This window comes from Oryctolagus cuniculus, chromosome 19 (assembly GCF_964237555.1).
Source record: "Oryctolagus cuniculus chromosome 19, mOryCun1.1, whole genome shotgun sequence".
NCBI classification, from domain to species: Eukaryota; Metazoa; Chordata; class Mammalia; order Lagomorpha; family Leporidae; genus Oryctolagus; species Oryctolagus cuniculus.
In genome coordinates, this window is record NC_091450.1 from 25137389 (window position 1) to 25150869 (window position 13481).

General features: G+C 60.2%; 1 protein-coding gene across 5 annotated transcripts in view; it reads left to right on the top strand.

The window, feature by feature from the left end:
• LITAF (lipopolysaccharide induced TNF factor) overlaps positions 1 to 11560 on the top strand; it is an 85600-nt gene extending 74040 nt beyond the window's left edge. For all 5 annotated transcript variants that reach the window (XM_051847447.2, XM_008257723.4, XM_008257724.4 and 2 more), the window contains 3 exons: positions 5056 to 5280; positions 7217 to 7373; positions 8590 to 11560. In XM_051847447.2, the coding sequence (XP_051703407.1) occupies positions 5061 to 5280; positions 7217 to 7373; positions 8590 to 8698 (486 nt within the window). In that variant the 5' untranslated portion in view covers positions 5056 to 5060 and the 3' untranslated portion in view covers positions 8699 to 11560. The remainder of the gene's footprint in view (positions 1 to 5055; positions 5281 to 7216; positions 7374 to 8589) is intronic.
• The last annotated feature ends 1921 nt before the right edge of the window (positions 11561 to 13481 follow it).

Consider the following 13481-nt stretch of genomic DNA (forward strand, 5'->3'; position numbering starts at 1 on the left):
AATGTGTGTGGCAACCAGACTGTCGTCCAGGACATGGTGGATGGGCCAAGGAGGCCCCCCTGGCTGGGCCGAGCTGACGCTGGGAGCAGGAGAGAGAATTCGGCATCTCGTTTGATTCCCCTGCCCTGTTTTTGTTTTTGAGGCAAAATTCGCATAAGATAGAAAGTGAGCCATTGTAGAATGAAGAAGGCAGCGACATCTCGCCGGTGTTAGGCAGCCATCACTGATTCTAGAACATTCTCAGCATCCCCCAAGGAGCCCCATAGCCATTAGCAGTCGCTCCCTGCTTCCTCCCAACGCCCCCCACCCTCCTTGTCTGGCGGTCGCTCCCTGCTTCCTCCCAACGCCCTCACCCTCCTTGGTCTGCCCTGCGCCTCTGTGGATTCCGCTGTCCTGCCCGTTTCTGGGAAGCGGAACCCTGGGCTCCAGAGTCTTCGTGCGAGCGTCTCTCCTGGAGCTTGGTGCTGCCGAGGTTCCTTGCGGCAAAGTGGAGCCTGGAGGCCAGGGGTGAAGCCGGTGGCTTCCTGCAGCCAGAGCCTCTGCTTTGGATTTGGGGTTCTGGGTGCCTGATGGCCAGGATTGGCTCTGCAGACATGGGCAGAGCCCTGCACAGGCACAGCCCCGTGTGCAGGCACAGCCCGTGTGTAGGCACAGCCCCGTGTGCAGGCGCAGCCCGTGTGTAGGCACAGCCCCGTGTGCAGGCACAGCCTGAGTGCAGGCTACTGAGACGCTGAGGGAGGGCTGCTGGCCGGGCCCTCCCAGGCCTTCTCCCAGTGTGGAAGCAGCTGGCCGGTGGCTGGAGAAAGTCACCTTACACCTTAGATGCAGAGCTGGGTCCCTGCTGTGGGAGGAGGGGCTTCGTGAATGCCCCTTCCTCTCGGTTGGTTGGTTCAGATCCAGGCCCCAGCTTCCCGGGCAGCAGGCGGTTTTGAATTTTGCAACGTGCCTGGAGACGCAGTGGGCTGGAACCCGTGGTGGGCATTGTTGTCCTGGCGTCTTGGGTGGAGGTGTGCAGCACTCATGTGTGCTGGAGGCGAGGAGGCGCGGCGGGCACGAGCGCAGATGTGGCTGCTGCGGTCGGTGTTCCGTCCTCGTTAGACTTCGGGGTGAGCCGTGGGGGTTGTGTCAGGGACTCCTGTGGGCGAGCCCTGAAGAGCTGTAGAGCCCAGTGGGTGTGGGATCGAAGCCGCTGGCATCTGGGTGACTGTGGACGAGTGGCTCAGCCTCTCTGGGCTCCATTTTCTCATTTGTGTGTTGGGTGATGGTAATTCCTGCACTGATGCCTCCTGCAAAAGGGGGGACCCCAGAGCCCGTTACGGCAAAGTAAGAACCCATGGAGGCGCCTCTGAGTGCCGCGTGAAGCCAGGGTGCAGCTGGGGGCGGGGCGAGGGAGAGAGGCAGGGAGAGAGAACCGGGCCCACCTGTTTATTTCATTTGAAAGGCAAAGAGACAGACAGGAGTTGCTCACCTACTGGTTCACTCCCAGATGCCCCCAACAGCAGGGGCTGGGCCAGGCTGAAGCCGCCCCCCGCCCAGGAACCAAGCCCTTGAGCCAGGGCCGCTGCCTCCCAGGGTGCACGTGGGAGGAAGCTGGACTCCAAAGTGGAGCCGGGGCTTGAATGCCGTGCCGAACGCCCACGCGAGCGGGAGCAGGGAGAGCGAGTGCGGGTGTTGGCCATCTGGAAAAGGCCACCCCTCCACACGCCTTTGTTCTCACCTGGCCGTCCAGGAGTGGAAATTGGGGCGGAGTAGGGTGGGCGGCCCTGTGTCCCCGACCCAGCGGAGTCCTATTCATTCCCCTTGTTGGGCAGAGATTATGTGAGACATAAACCGGTTGTGTTGAAGTGCTTTTTCTCCCCGGGCCAAGGCCGCCGTCATGGGAACAGAGTGGCCGATGGGTGCTGTCCAGTAGGCTTCACTGGGGCGCCTGCCTCACCATCCCCAGGGCCTGCTGCAGCCAGCAGTGTGGCGGCCCCACGCCCTGAGCAGGTGCCTGAAGTGCGGATGGAGGGGCATTTTCGCTGGAAAGCACCCCACATTCCAAGTGACACAGACAAGAGAGCGGGCGCAGGTGGCACACCTGGTCGTGCGCAGAAATGCGTCCTCCTTTATTAACCAGTATACCCGCCAGGGCCCCACCCAGAGGCGCCCTGTGTCCAAGGCACTGAGAAGGCCCCTGTCCAGCCGTGGGTAAAAGCCCGCCTTTGGAGGGCCTCTGCCTGCGTTTGGAAACCCCTCTGAAAGGGGCGAAGCAGAAGCCCCAGGCCCTGCCCTGCTCCTGTGGCTCTGGACCAGCAGGGCCGTGTTCCTGAGCGGGCCCTGGGCCCGTGTCCTGGCCCCAGTGACCAGGTTGCACGCCAGGAGGGGTGGCATGGCAGGCCCCGGGCCCCGGGCAGCCCTGTATTTTCCTCCACAGCTCCCTGGGGCTGGGGGGGCTGGACTCCACAGTGCTGCCCAGGGCTTCCTCGAGGGGTCTCCCCGCCCCCAGCAGGTTCCTTTGTTTCCGCCCAGTTCTGGATCTGGGGCCACCGAGCCCCCGCCCTGGGGCCCGCTGCCAGCTCTCCAGAGACAGGTTTGAAAGGCTGGTCTGGCGCAGCCGGGGCCCTGCCCGCTCGGAGAAACCGCGCACAAAGGAGGCACTGTGTCCGCCCCCGCAGCCCAGGGCCGCGGCAGCAGCTCGCTCGCCCTGCCGGGGGGAGGGAAGCTTTTCTGCTGTCACAAAATCCGCGCCCGGCCGCGCTGGGACTCCCTCCGCGAAGAGGGACTGGTGTGTCTAACACACGTGGCGAACATGCGCACACGCACCTGTGCAGCCAGCCCCGGGGCTCGGGGCCGCCCCGCCAGCCAGCCGTCCTCCTGCTCCCAGGGTCACGCCTGCCTGGGCTTCGCCGCCTTGGGCTCGTGTTTGCCCATCCCTGGCTGTGCTGTGTGTGGATGGAAGGTGTCCCGCGCGTAACAATCTTCCCAGGCAGATGAATCAATTAATTCACAAGCTTGTATTGGGATTCCACTCCCGGGCGAGGTTCACCGGTCCCAACAGAGCGGGGATTGGGGGAGTCGTGCGGATTGGGGGAGTCATGCGTCAGAGGTTGGGAGGGCTCTTTTTATAGATACAGGGCGTGGGGGTTAAAGGTTGAGGCGGGTCTGATCCTCACTGGTTGACCTTTAGGAACCCGCAGGGACCTTGACAAGGACTTTTCGTTCCCGGAAGTACGGGTAGGGACTCTCCATTCCCGGAAGTATAGGCCTTCCTTCCTTGCAGATCCCAAAGCCACCATCCCGACCTTTTGATGATAGGAAAGGGGGCGACGATGAGTCTCTCTGGCTACTTCCTGCTGTCTGGGGACGTCGTCCACAGGGGCCCGCTGCGGGTGTCTTGGGGCTCCTCAGGAGGCATGTGTGGATGGAGAAGCATCTGGTAGACCACTGCCCTGGAAGCTTCCTGGGTTCCATCTTTTACGAGCCTGAGAGCACCAGGAGCGATCATTACAGTTATCCCTGCAGTGATTATGGGTCCAGGGTTGGGAGTGCCCAAGGGAGAACAGAGGAAAATGGATCCCGTCCTGGTTGTCCCCGTTACTCCTGTTGTCATTTGGCAATGTGTTCCTTACATTGTTGTGCCACGTCTCTGACCACTCCAGATTGGTTAGTAAAAAAGCATCACTCTTCCCCCAGAAATACGCGTGTTCCCCCCTTTCTCTGCTAGTAAGAGGTCTAGTGCCCTTCTGTTTTGAAGGGCCGCATCAGCCCGGGAGTCAATCCGGTCTCGCAGTTTTATAACGGAGGCTGCAACATTTTGTAGCTCCATATCCAAGGTGTTGGCCAGTTGCTGTATCTGGGTAGTACCATACGCCAGCCTGGCTACTCCTGTCCCCGCTCCCGTTAGAACACCGAGGGCCGCTAGAAAGGGAAGGATAATGTCCCTTTTAGCACGGGCGTTTTGCAGCACCGGTATCGGGAGAGAGTGGTTTTGGGGCACCACGGAGACCTCTGGGAGGACAGTTACAGAGAGTGGAGTTGAAGATGATGACGAGGTTAGATTGAAGCACTGGTGTAGGGTTTTTTGGGTGAGGGAGATTAGTATGTAAGAGAAAAGTTGTCTCATCGGTGGCTCCAGGAGTAGAATTTGTCGGGATTTCGACAAATACCCTGGAGCGGAACCCCAATAAAAGCTTGTGAATTAATTGATTCGTCTGCCTGGGAAGATTTGTTACGCGCCAGACACCTTGCAATGGGTACTTCAGAAAGTTCATGGAGAATCCAATTAAAAGCTAGGCTTAAGGGCCGGTGTTTGGGGTAGCGGATAAGATGCCCCCCTTGGAGGCCCGCGTCCGTCTCAGTGTGCCCGGGTTCCTGCCCCAGGAAGCAGCAGGGGGTGACATAGTGGCTGAGTTCCTGAGTTGCAGGCACTTGTGGAGTGAACCAGCAGATGTGTGCTCTCTGCCTGGTTTGCCTCTCAGTACATTAAAGAAGTTTAGTTTGGTGCAAAAAAAAAAAATTAATAAGGCCGGCGGTGTGGCGTAGCAGGTCGGGCGGCCGCACTCGAAGCCGGCATCGTCCGTGCGTGCTTTCCCGTCTGACTCCTTTTGCTCAGGGCTCTATTGATGATGCTTTGTACAGGAAGGGGGTGTTTGATTGCTTTTGTCTTTTGTGACACCTAAAATGATTAGCAAAAATGACAGTGGTTAAAAAAAAAAAAAACCGCTGGTGCTAGAAGGTGTGTGTCGTGCCGGCTGTGGTTCGTGGCTCAAGATGCAAAGAGGAGGACTGACTGCTCCTGTGTGCTCCCGTGTGTCCCTGTGTGTCCCCACCCCGTGTCCTCACGAGGTGTCCTGGGCTCTGGGGACTTCTGGGCATCGTCCCTTTTCCCTCTGCCTTTAGGACTTCCCTCGGGAAGCCGGAGGTTCTTGGGCCTCGGAGGGCGGTGCCTTCCTCTCCAGACCCGCGTGGCTTCCTCGTGTTTTCCTGCCGCGTGTGCACGTGGGAGACTGCTGGGGACGATCGAAGGTGAGATCGGCTGCATTTCTTACCCGGTGTCTTTTGTTTCTGTTTTAGGCAAAATGTCAGTTCCAGGACCTTACCAGGGAGCTGTGGGGCCTTCGCCGGCGCCCACCGCACCGCCCTCCTATGAAGAGACGGTGGCCGTCAACAGTTACTACCCCACGCCCCCCGCGCCCGTGCCGGGGCCCGCCACGGGGCTCATGACAGGCCCGGATGGGAAGGGCATGAACCCCCCTACGTACTACACCCAGCCGGTGCCCGTCCCCAACGCCAATGCAAGTACGTGCCGCTTCCCCCACCCATCCCCCTTCCTGCTCCACAGCCCTGCACGCCGGCTGTGGGATCAGGAGGGTGACCCGAGCGACCCTGCTGTGTGTGAGCCTGCCAGCCTTGACCGCCTTGCCCTGAAATGTCACATACGGGTATCTGGTGCCTGCTCTGAAAGTGCAGAGACAGAGCCTTGCACCTGCTGGTTCCCTCTGCAGTGCCCACAGCAGCTGGGAAGTCTGGGTCTCCCACGTGCGTGGCGGGGAGACTCCTTGAGCCCTCCCTCACCTGCTGCCTCCCAGGGTGCACTTGAGCAGGGAGCCGGGATTGTGAAGCTGCCCCATCCGGGATGCAGGTGCCCCAGGCGGCGTCTTCACGGCTGCACCAGGCGCCCAGGCTGCGTGCAGGGGCTCAGGTCCCACACTGGGGAGGCTGGGGTCTCCCCCACACCCCCAGACGCTGCTATGGAGGCTCAGCCGAAAGTGTGAAGTGGAGCTGGGGGGCGGAGCCTCAGTGCAGGCCGCCCCCTGCCCCTGCCCCTGCCCCACCTCTTCCTGGTCCCTGCAGCTCGGGAGGAAATGTCAGAGGGAGAGCCCACCAGAGCCCACCAGACCGGCCTGGGGTCACACAGCCTCCCGCGCCTGGCTGCTCCCTCCCTCCTGTACCTGTGTCGGCTGTGAAGATGACACAACCAAACAGGGACTGGATCAGTGGTTAAGGTGCCACCGGGGACACCAGCCTCCCACCTCGGAGCGCCTGGGTTCGAGTCCTGGCTCCTCCACCTCTGATGCGGCTTCCTGCTCAGGAGCCCGCTGGGAGGCAGCAGGTGGTAGCTGAAGTAGCTGAGTCCCTGCCTCCCACGTGGGAGGCCCGGCTGAGTTCCAGGCTCTTGGTTTCATTTGGCCCAGCTTGTATCTGGGGACTGAACCAGCAAATGGAAGATCTCCCCCCACTCTGCCTTTCAAATACAATGAAAATAGGGAAGTGATAAATTAAGTTCTTTAAAAAAAGGACATGCAGTTACGGGTGAGGAGAGTGCTCACTGATGAAAATGAGCCATTAAGGCCGGCGCCGCAGCCGTAGCTCACTAGGCTCATCCTCCGCCTTGCGGCGCCGGCACACCGGGTTCTAGTCCCGGTCGGGGCGCCGGATTCTGTCCCGGTTGCCCCTCTTCCAGGCCAGCTCTCTGCTGTGGCCAGGGAGTGCAGTGGAGGATGGCCCAAGTGCTTGGGCCCTGCACCCCATGGAAGACCAGGAGAAGCACCTGGCTCCTGCCATCGGATCAGCGCGGTGCGCCGGCCGCAGCGGCCATTGGAGGGTGAACCAACAGCAAAGGAAGACCTTTCTCTCTGTCTCTCTCTCTCACTGTCCACTCTGCCTGTCAAAAAATTAAAAAACGAAAATGAGCAGTTGGTGTTTCTTTGACCGTTTGAGGTGGAGGGGGTGAGCGGGTAGCTTCGGTCTTTCGGTCACGTGATCAGTGGGGAACTCGGCCTTGAACTGGGAGACATGCATGATCCACACGGCAGTGCTGCTCGTCGGCAGGGCGGGTCTTTCTTCTTAACTTTTATTTCATTTATTTGAAAGGCGGAGTTACAGAGAAAGGGAGGTCTTCCATTCCCGGGTTCACTCCCCAAATGGCCACAACCGCCGGAGCTGGGCCAGGCCAAAGCCAGGAGCCTGGGATTCCATCCGGGTCTCCCACGTCCTCCGATGCTTCCCCAGGCGCATTAGCAGGGAGCTGACGGGAAGTGGAGCGCCCACGTGGGACGCCAGCGTCACAGCTGGTGACTTAGCCCGCTGGGCCCCAATTAAGAACATTTTTCATTAAAAAGGAGGTTTGATTCTGGGGGCGGAGCCGGGAATCCACGTGACCGTGGACTTGAGCGCTCAGCCCTCCCTGCCCCTCCCTGACCGCTCTGGCCACCGTCTCCCCCCACCCCCGCAGTCGCCGTGCAGACCGTGTACGTGCAGCAGCCCGTCTCCTTTTTCGACCGCCCGGTGCAGATGTGCTGTCCATCCTGCAATAAGATGATCGTGACGCAGCTGTCCTACAACGCCGGGGCGCTCACCTGGCTCTCATGCGGGAGCCTGTGCCTGCTGGGGTGAGTGTCCTGGCCCTGAGCTCTGGGCGTGCCGCTGCGGGTGCCTCACGGGGTGGGCAGGGGGGTGTGTGCCCCTCCCTGTGTCCCTGGCTGACAGCCCCAGCTCCCGGGCGGGTGGGCGTAGGAGTGTCTGGAAGTGGCACCTCCCTGCCTGTGGCTGTGCAGGCTCCTACCCCGGGGGACTTTTCCTTCTAGAATTTCGTGACCTCCGTCAGAGTGCTTGCCTGCCGCCCAGGCTCCGCACATTGGGATACTTCATGGTGGTCTCCTGCCTCTGGGGCCTCGGGCATCTCTCCCGTTGCCTTGCCCTGCAGAAAGATTACATAGAAATGTCTGCGGGCTGCGTTAGATTTAAAGAGATAACAGTTCCCTTTCTGGGAGAGAGATTTGCGGAAGTGCAATTGGATTTTTTTTTTTTTTCCATTTTAACTCCCAAGCAGGTAAAGGTGTACCTTCCTTATTCCTTAGAGGAGAAACATTTTTTTTTTCTCTTTATTTATTTGAAAGGCAGAGTTACAGAGAGATGGGGAGAGAGAAATCTTCCATCTGCTGGCTCACTCCCCTTATGGCCGCAACAGCCAGGGCTGGGCCAGGCCAGAGCCAGGAGCCAGGAGCGGCACTTCTGTCTCCCACGTAGGTGGCAGGAGCCCAACACTTGGGCCATCTTCTGCTGCTTTCCCAAGTGCATTAGCAGGGAGCAGGATCAGAAATGGAGCAGCCGGGACTCGAACCAGCGTCCACATGGGATGCCAGCCTTGCAGGCGTTGGCTTTACCCGCTTCGCCACAACGCCACATAAATCTTTAAAAAAAATTCAGCAGCCGCAGTTTGTCACCCAGTGACCCAGACCTGAATGTGAACCTGAGACAGTGTGCAGGGGGCGCCTTCGCCTACTCCAGCTGCTGTAGCAAATGACCGCAGACCACATGAGGGTGTCTTCTCACTCCTGCGCCACAGGTGCGGACTGGAGGGGCGAGCCGGGTCGCACCCCCACTGGGGCAAGACCCATCCTGGCCCTCCCCGCTCTGGAGGCTCCAGGCCCGCTCCTGCCCTCTGCGCCCTGGGCCGCCCTCTCCTTACGCACACACCCTTCGCTGGGTGCAGGGAACCTGCCTGGCAAGCACCCTTTGGGAAAGCGTGGCCCACGGGGGGCGCACGGCACCACCCGGCCCCCCGCAGCGAGCGAGTGCTCCCCAGGGCTGTTTCTGTTCCCCCAGGTGCATCGCGGGCTGCTGCTTCATCCCCTTCTGCGTGGATGCCCTGCAGGACGTGGACCACTACTGCCCCAACTGCAAGGCACTGCTGGGCACCTACAAGCGCTTGTAGCCCCCCGTGGCTGCCCCCAGGCCCGACTCGCCCAGCCCGCCCCAGCACAGGCGCTCCTCCGGTGGTCTGTCTCCCCTCCCCCCCCGGGGGGGGGCCACCTGCGTGTCTGCTTTTCGGGGTGGGGGGGAAATATCGCAAAAGTCACACACCTCCAACTCCCAGAAATTGCTGCTTGGAGTCGCGCACGGGACCTGCAGAGACACCGGCTTCCCCTGTGACTGTGTCTTCTGGCCGCCGCCTCTTCCTGCCTTGGGGGGCCCTTCTGGGGGGTGGTCTCAAGCAGAGAAGCCACAGGTTGCCTTATTTTTTGAGACTGTTCTGTCCTGAACTCACTGAACCAGCCTTTGTGCCTCCCATGCACCCCCACCCCACGACAAAGATCTTGCCTTATAGACGTGCTGGGGGCTCGGCTCTCAGGTTCTGTAACTGCAGACTTCATTAGCACAAAAACTCACTTTAATTTCCTTGTCCTTTTCCGAAGTGCAAGGAGGGGCGGTCGCCCCCTCCCCCACACCCCGCCCACCCCCCCTTGCTGCCAAGTAGGCGGGTCCTCATAGCTGCAGTCTCTTTTCCTTCGATGAATGGTGCGTTTCGTTTGCCCATGCGCACTCTTTTTTTTTTTTTTTTTTTTAACGTAACAGCTGGAGAGATTTCACCTGCTGCCTTCACTTGGGGGGAGCGCGGGTCATGGGTGGAGAGGCGAGGGAGCCCGTCGCTTGTCTGGGTGCCGCGAGGCTGAGCCGGAACCCCCTCAGACAGTTGGTGGTGAGCCTCGGAACCCACCCCAGGCGTGCCTTTCCGGAGACCCCCACTGTAATACTGAATGAGCACAGGAACTCATGGAAATAATAGGCCTGACCTTGAGCAGAAATCTGTGTATTGGTTGAAAACGATCGTGGTAACCCTTGACCCAGTTTACGCTTTGAAAAGTTTGATGTTTTGAAAAGTGCCAGTAATTATTTTTGCAGCGAACTACAGATACCACGCAGTACTTCACTTCGGTGTTACCTGCTTTTAACAAATAAAGCGTTGGGTTCTCTGTTTATCCATTCCGACGGCGTGGCCAGCCACGGCTATGAAGACCCTCTGTTCGCTGGGTTAGGGTAGGAGATCATCATGATAAAGCCCCCCTGGCCCGCCGAGGGGCGTGTCCGCCGTGGGGCGGGTCCTGCGACGCCAAGATGAGAGTGGAGTGCTCGCTGGCGAGGTGGAGCCCAACCCCAGGCGGCCTCAGAGCCACGGCTCTCAAGTTGGCTCTCAAGTTTTAATCAAATGCGCAGGAGAGAGCCCCGCCTGCATTCCCTGGGAACAAAACGTGCTTTGTTAATTGATCCGGATGCTGGTGGGGAGAGGGCCTTGTCCCAGGCCAGGAATCCGTTGCCGCCACCCTCTCCCCTGCCTACCTGACTGTCGCTGGCGCCTCGCCTCGCCTTGGTGTGGCTCCCAGGGTCGCCGCTGCTCGCTTCGTGCCCGAGTGATCCCCAGCTGTGGTTACTGAGTCGCACGTGCAGTCTACAGGGTGAACGCGTCCGTGTCGCGTGGTCTTCCCGACGCGTCCGTGTCATCGGTCACAGGATGGACGGGCTGGTGCATGTTTTCCTGTCCATTATATAAAGTCTCTTCTGTTCCGCCGCCGCTGTTCGCTGGGGACTGGAGTGAGTTTGTTGCAGACACTGGATCGCATTCAGCGAATGGAAAGGCTTTATCCCAACCTGCTGTGGCCGCCGGGAAGGATTTTCAAGTTTCAAACCGGAAGTGGCCGTGCATCCTACGCACGGGGTCTTCACAGAGTTCTTGGGAGCCTCGCGTTGTGAAAAAACTGTGCACGGATTTCCATTTCTTTCCGCACCAGAATAAACCTACCTTGAATTCCGTTTCTCCTTGGGACATTTCAGGCACCTCCCGTTGTATCCTGTTGATGGACGTCCGCCTGGGCCCCCGCCCTGTTTGGTGACATCCTGCCCTGCCTGTGGGCTGTGGTTAGGAGGGAGCCTGGAGGCCGATGCGCATTGTGGGCCCTTCAGGAAGTGATCTCCTGGCTTGAGGACTGTGGTGTCTACCTGGAGCCCGGGAGCCAGCTGGAGGCGGATTCAGCTGGAACCGTCCAAAGCAGACAAGGAGTGGTAGAGGTGTTTTGTTTGTTTTCTAGCCTGTAAATTTTCAAGAAACGAGGATCTGGGTCTCATAAGAAGACAGTGCAGATCACAGGCAGGCGTGGCTGCCATGTGTGCCGCCGGCCTTCCTGTCCAACTGCTGCTTCCCGCCTGCCTCCCTGGAAAGCTGCCGCCCCCCCCCCCCCCCCAGCGGTGCATCGGGTACCGTGCGGAGGAACCCGCGTGGACCCAGTCGGGGGCGCAGTCTTCACCTGGGGGTCTCTTACTTGCTCCCTCGTTGGAGTCCCCGGTCTGTGGCCTGCACGCTGCCTGGGGTCAAGTCTGTGCTTACCACCTGTAAAACTCCGGGGGTCCTGGGTGGGCACAGGTGGTGGAGCTGTCGGTTACACGATGGTGTGTGCAAGGGGGAGGGTCCCGGAGCAACGTGAGTTCCCTGCACGAGCCACTGGGCGCGGCCGTGTGGCACAGTGGGTGACACCGTCGGCTGAGGCACCAGCTCCATTTCCCACCCGGCTCCCTGCTAACGCGCCTGAGGACACGGCAGAGGGTGGCCCACGTGCCTGGGCCCTACACCCACGCGGGAGACCCGGATGGAGCTCCAGGCTCCTGACTCCAGCCTGGCCCAGCCCAGGCCTTTGTAGCCACTTGGGGAGTGACCCCAGGAGTGGGCTGGAAGATTTCTCTCTCTCTCTCTCTCTCTCTCCTCTCTCATTGTGCCTTTCAAACTAAATAAATCTTTTTAAAGAAAGCAAGGTAGCCTCTGGTCAGTGTGGATTCTGTGCTGTCGTTGATTGGTGCTGTGTGAGGCGTACGGGGCGGGGGCAGTAGGCGGCTCAGCACCGCCCCGGCCTTTCTCCCCCCTCCCTGCCTCCCTCCCCCTCCTCCTCTCCTTTTCTAATCTGAAATTCACCAACTTGACAGCGTCAAATCCCCTGGGTTTTAGACATTCACAGTGTTATGTGCCCATCGCTTCTGATTCCAGCACCTCGTCCTCAGCCCCAAAATAAAACCCCAGGCTCCTGGGCGGGCAGCGCTGTTCCCTCCGCCTCTGCGTTCGCCCGCACCGGGCATTTCTCAGGCCTGGGGTCCTGCAACGCGTGATCTTTGGTCTGCGTCACTCAGCACCGCGGTGGGTGCTGGTGCTGTTCCTTTTTCTGGGCTGACTAATACTCCACCGTGTGCACAGACCGCAGCTCTTCACCCCCTCCTCCTGGGTTGTCTCTGCCTTGAGGCTGACCGAATGAGGCTCCCGTTGATGTCTCCTGCAGCGGGCGGCCCTCCGCTCTCCGGTCCCTTGCCTGTGTGCCTAGGAGAAGGCTCTTGGGGACCCTCCCGCGAGGGCTTCCTGATGGCAAACACCCTGGCCCAGAGGACTTTGCCTGCTCCTAAGCAGCCCGTCGGCGATGGAGCCGGACCTGGAGCCGGACCTGGAGCCGTGGGCCTGCGGGGGAGGGGGCTGATCCCAGCACCATCCGATGTTTCTGGGCCTGCGGGGGGGCGGGGACCCTCCGAGAGGGGCTGTGCCACAATGCTTGTTGCTGTTCTGTGTCATGTCATTGAGCCTTTTTTCTCTCCCTTGATTTGAGAGACAGAAGCTCCTACCTGCTGGTTCACTCCGCAGGTGCCCCCATGGCCCCTGGTTGGAGGTGGAGCCAGGAGCTAGGATCTCCCACGTGGGTGGGGACCCTTTGAGGCACCAGGGTCTGCACTGGCAGGAAGCAGAGCTGGGCAGTGACCCCCAGCTAGGCGGCACAGCTGCCCTTTTGTTTCTCCTGGGTGGAGCCACTGAAGAGTGACGGCCCCTGGGAAGTCCACAGCTGCCCGCCATTGACCTGCGGGCTCACAGCTCCCCCGGGGGTGGGAGGACCCCTGCCTCCCTGTGTGGCCTCTGCTTTGCCAGCCCTGTAGGGGCATCCAGCGATCTCTTGGGGCCCCAGGACCCTGTCTGCTGCTTTGCTCTGGGAAGAGGGCTGCGGGCTGCGGGCTGCGGTGAGAATGCAGAGGCTAAGGAGTGGATTCCGAGCTGTCGTTTGCATCTCATATTTGCGTCTTAAAGTGGCAGGAAAGGAAAACACTCAACCCCCTACTAGTGGGCAGGCTGGCGGGTTCTGCACTTGCCCGTGAACTTGAGCCCCTCCCACGGTGGACCAGAGCCTGGCAGGCCTTCTGTTCCCTGCAGGCGGCCGATGTCTGATCTGCACCATGGAGCTCACTGTGGGCTCTGCACCCCGAGCCCGTCTGTGGAGGTGTGGGTGCAGGCTGGCCGGCTCTGGTTTCGCTGGATGTCTTGTCTTCCATGCAGCCTGCCTGCTCGCTGGGAGTCAGGGGCGCGGGTCACCTGTGTGTCTGTGGATGTTGGGAGTCTGGGTGTCCATGGGGTGTGGGTGTGCCCGGGGCTCTGGGAGTCTCCCTGGCTGTCCCGCAGGTATGAGAGTATGTGTGTGAGTGTGAGAGCGTCGGAGTTTGTGTGTGAGGCTGAGTGTGTGTGTGCTGGGGCTGCTAGGGAGAAGGAGACGACAGAGCTGGCTTAAGCTGCACTCTCCTGGCGGCTTCCTTGGACTTGAAGGCCAACCCCGCCTCATGGGAAAATAAATGAGTCACCCGATGATGTCAGGGGCTATGGATGGATCCTTTCTGTCCCTGGACTACAGCACACACAGACCACGTGT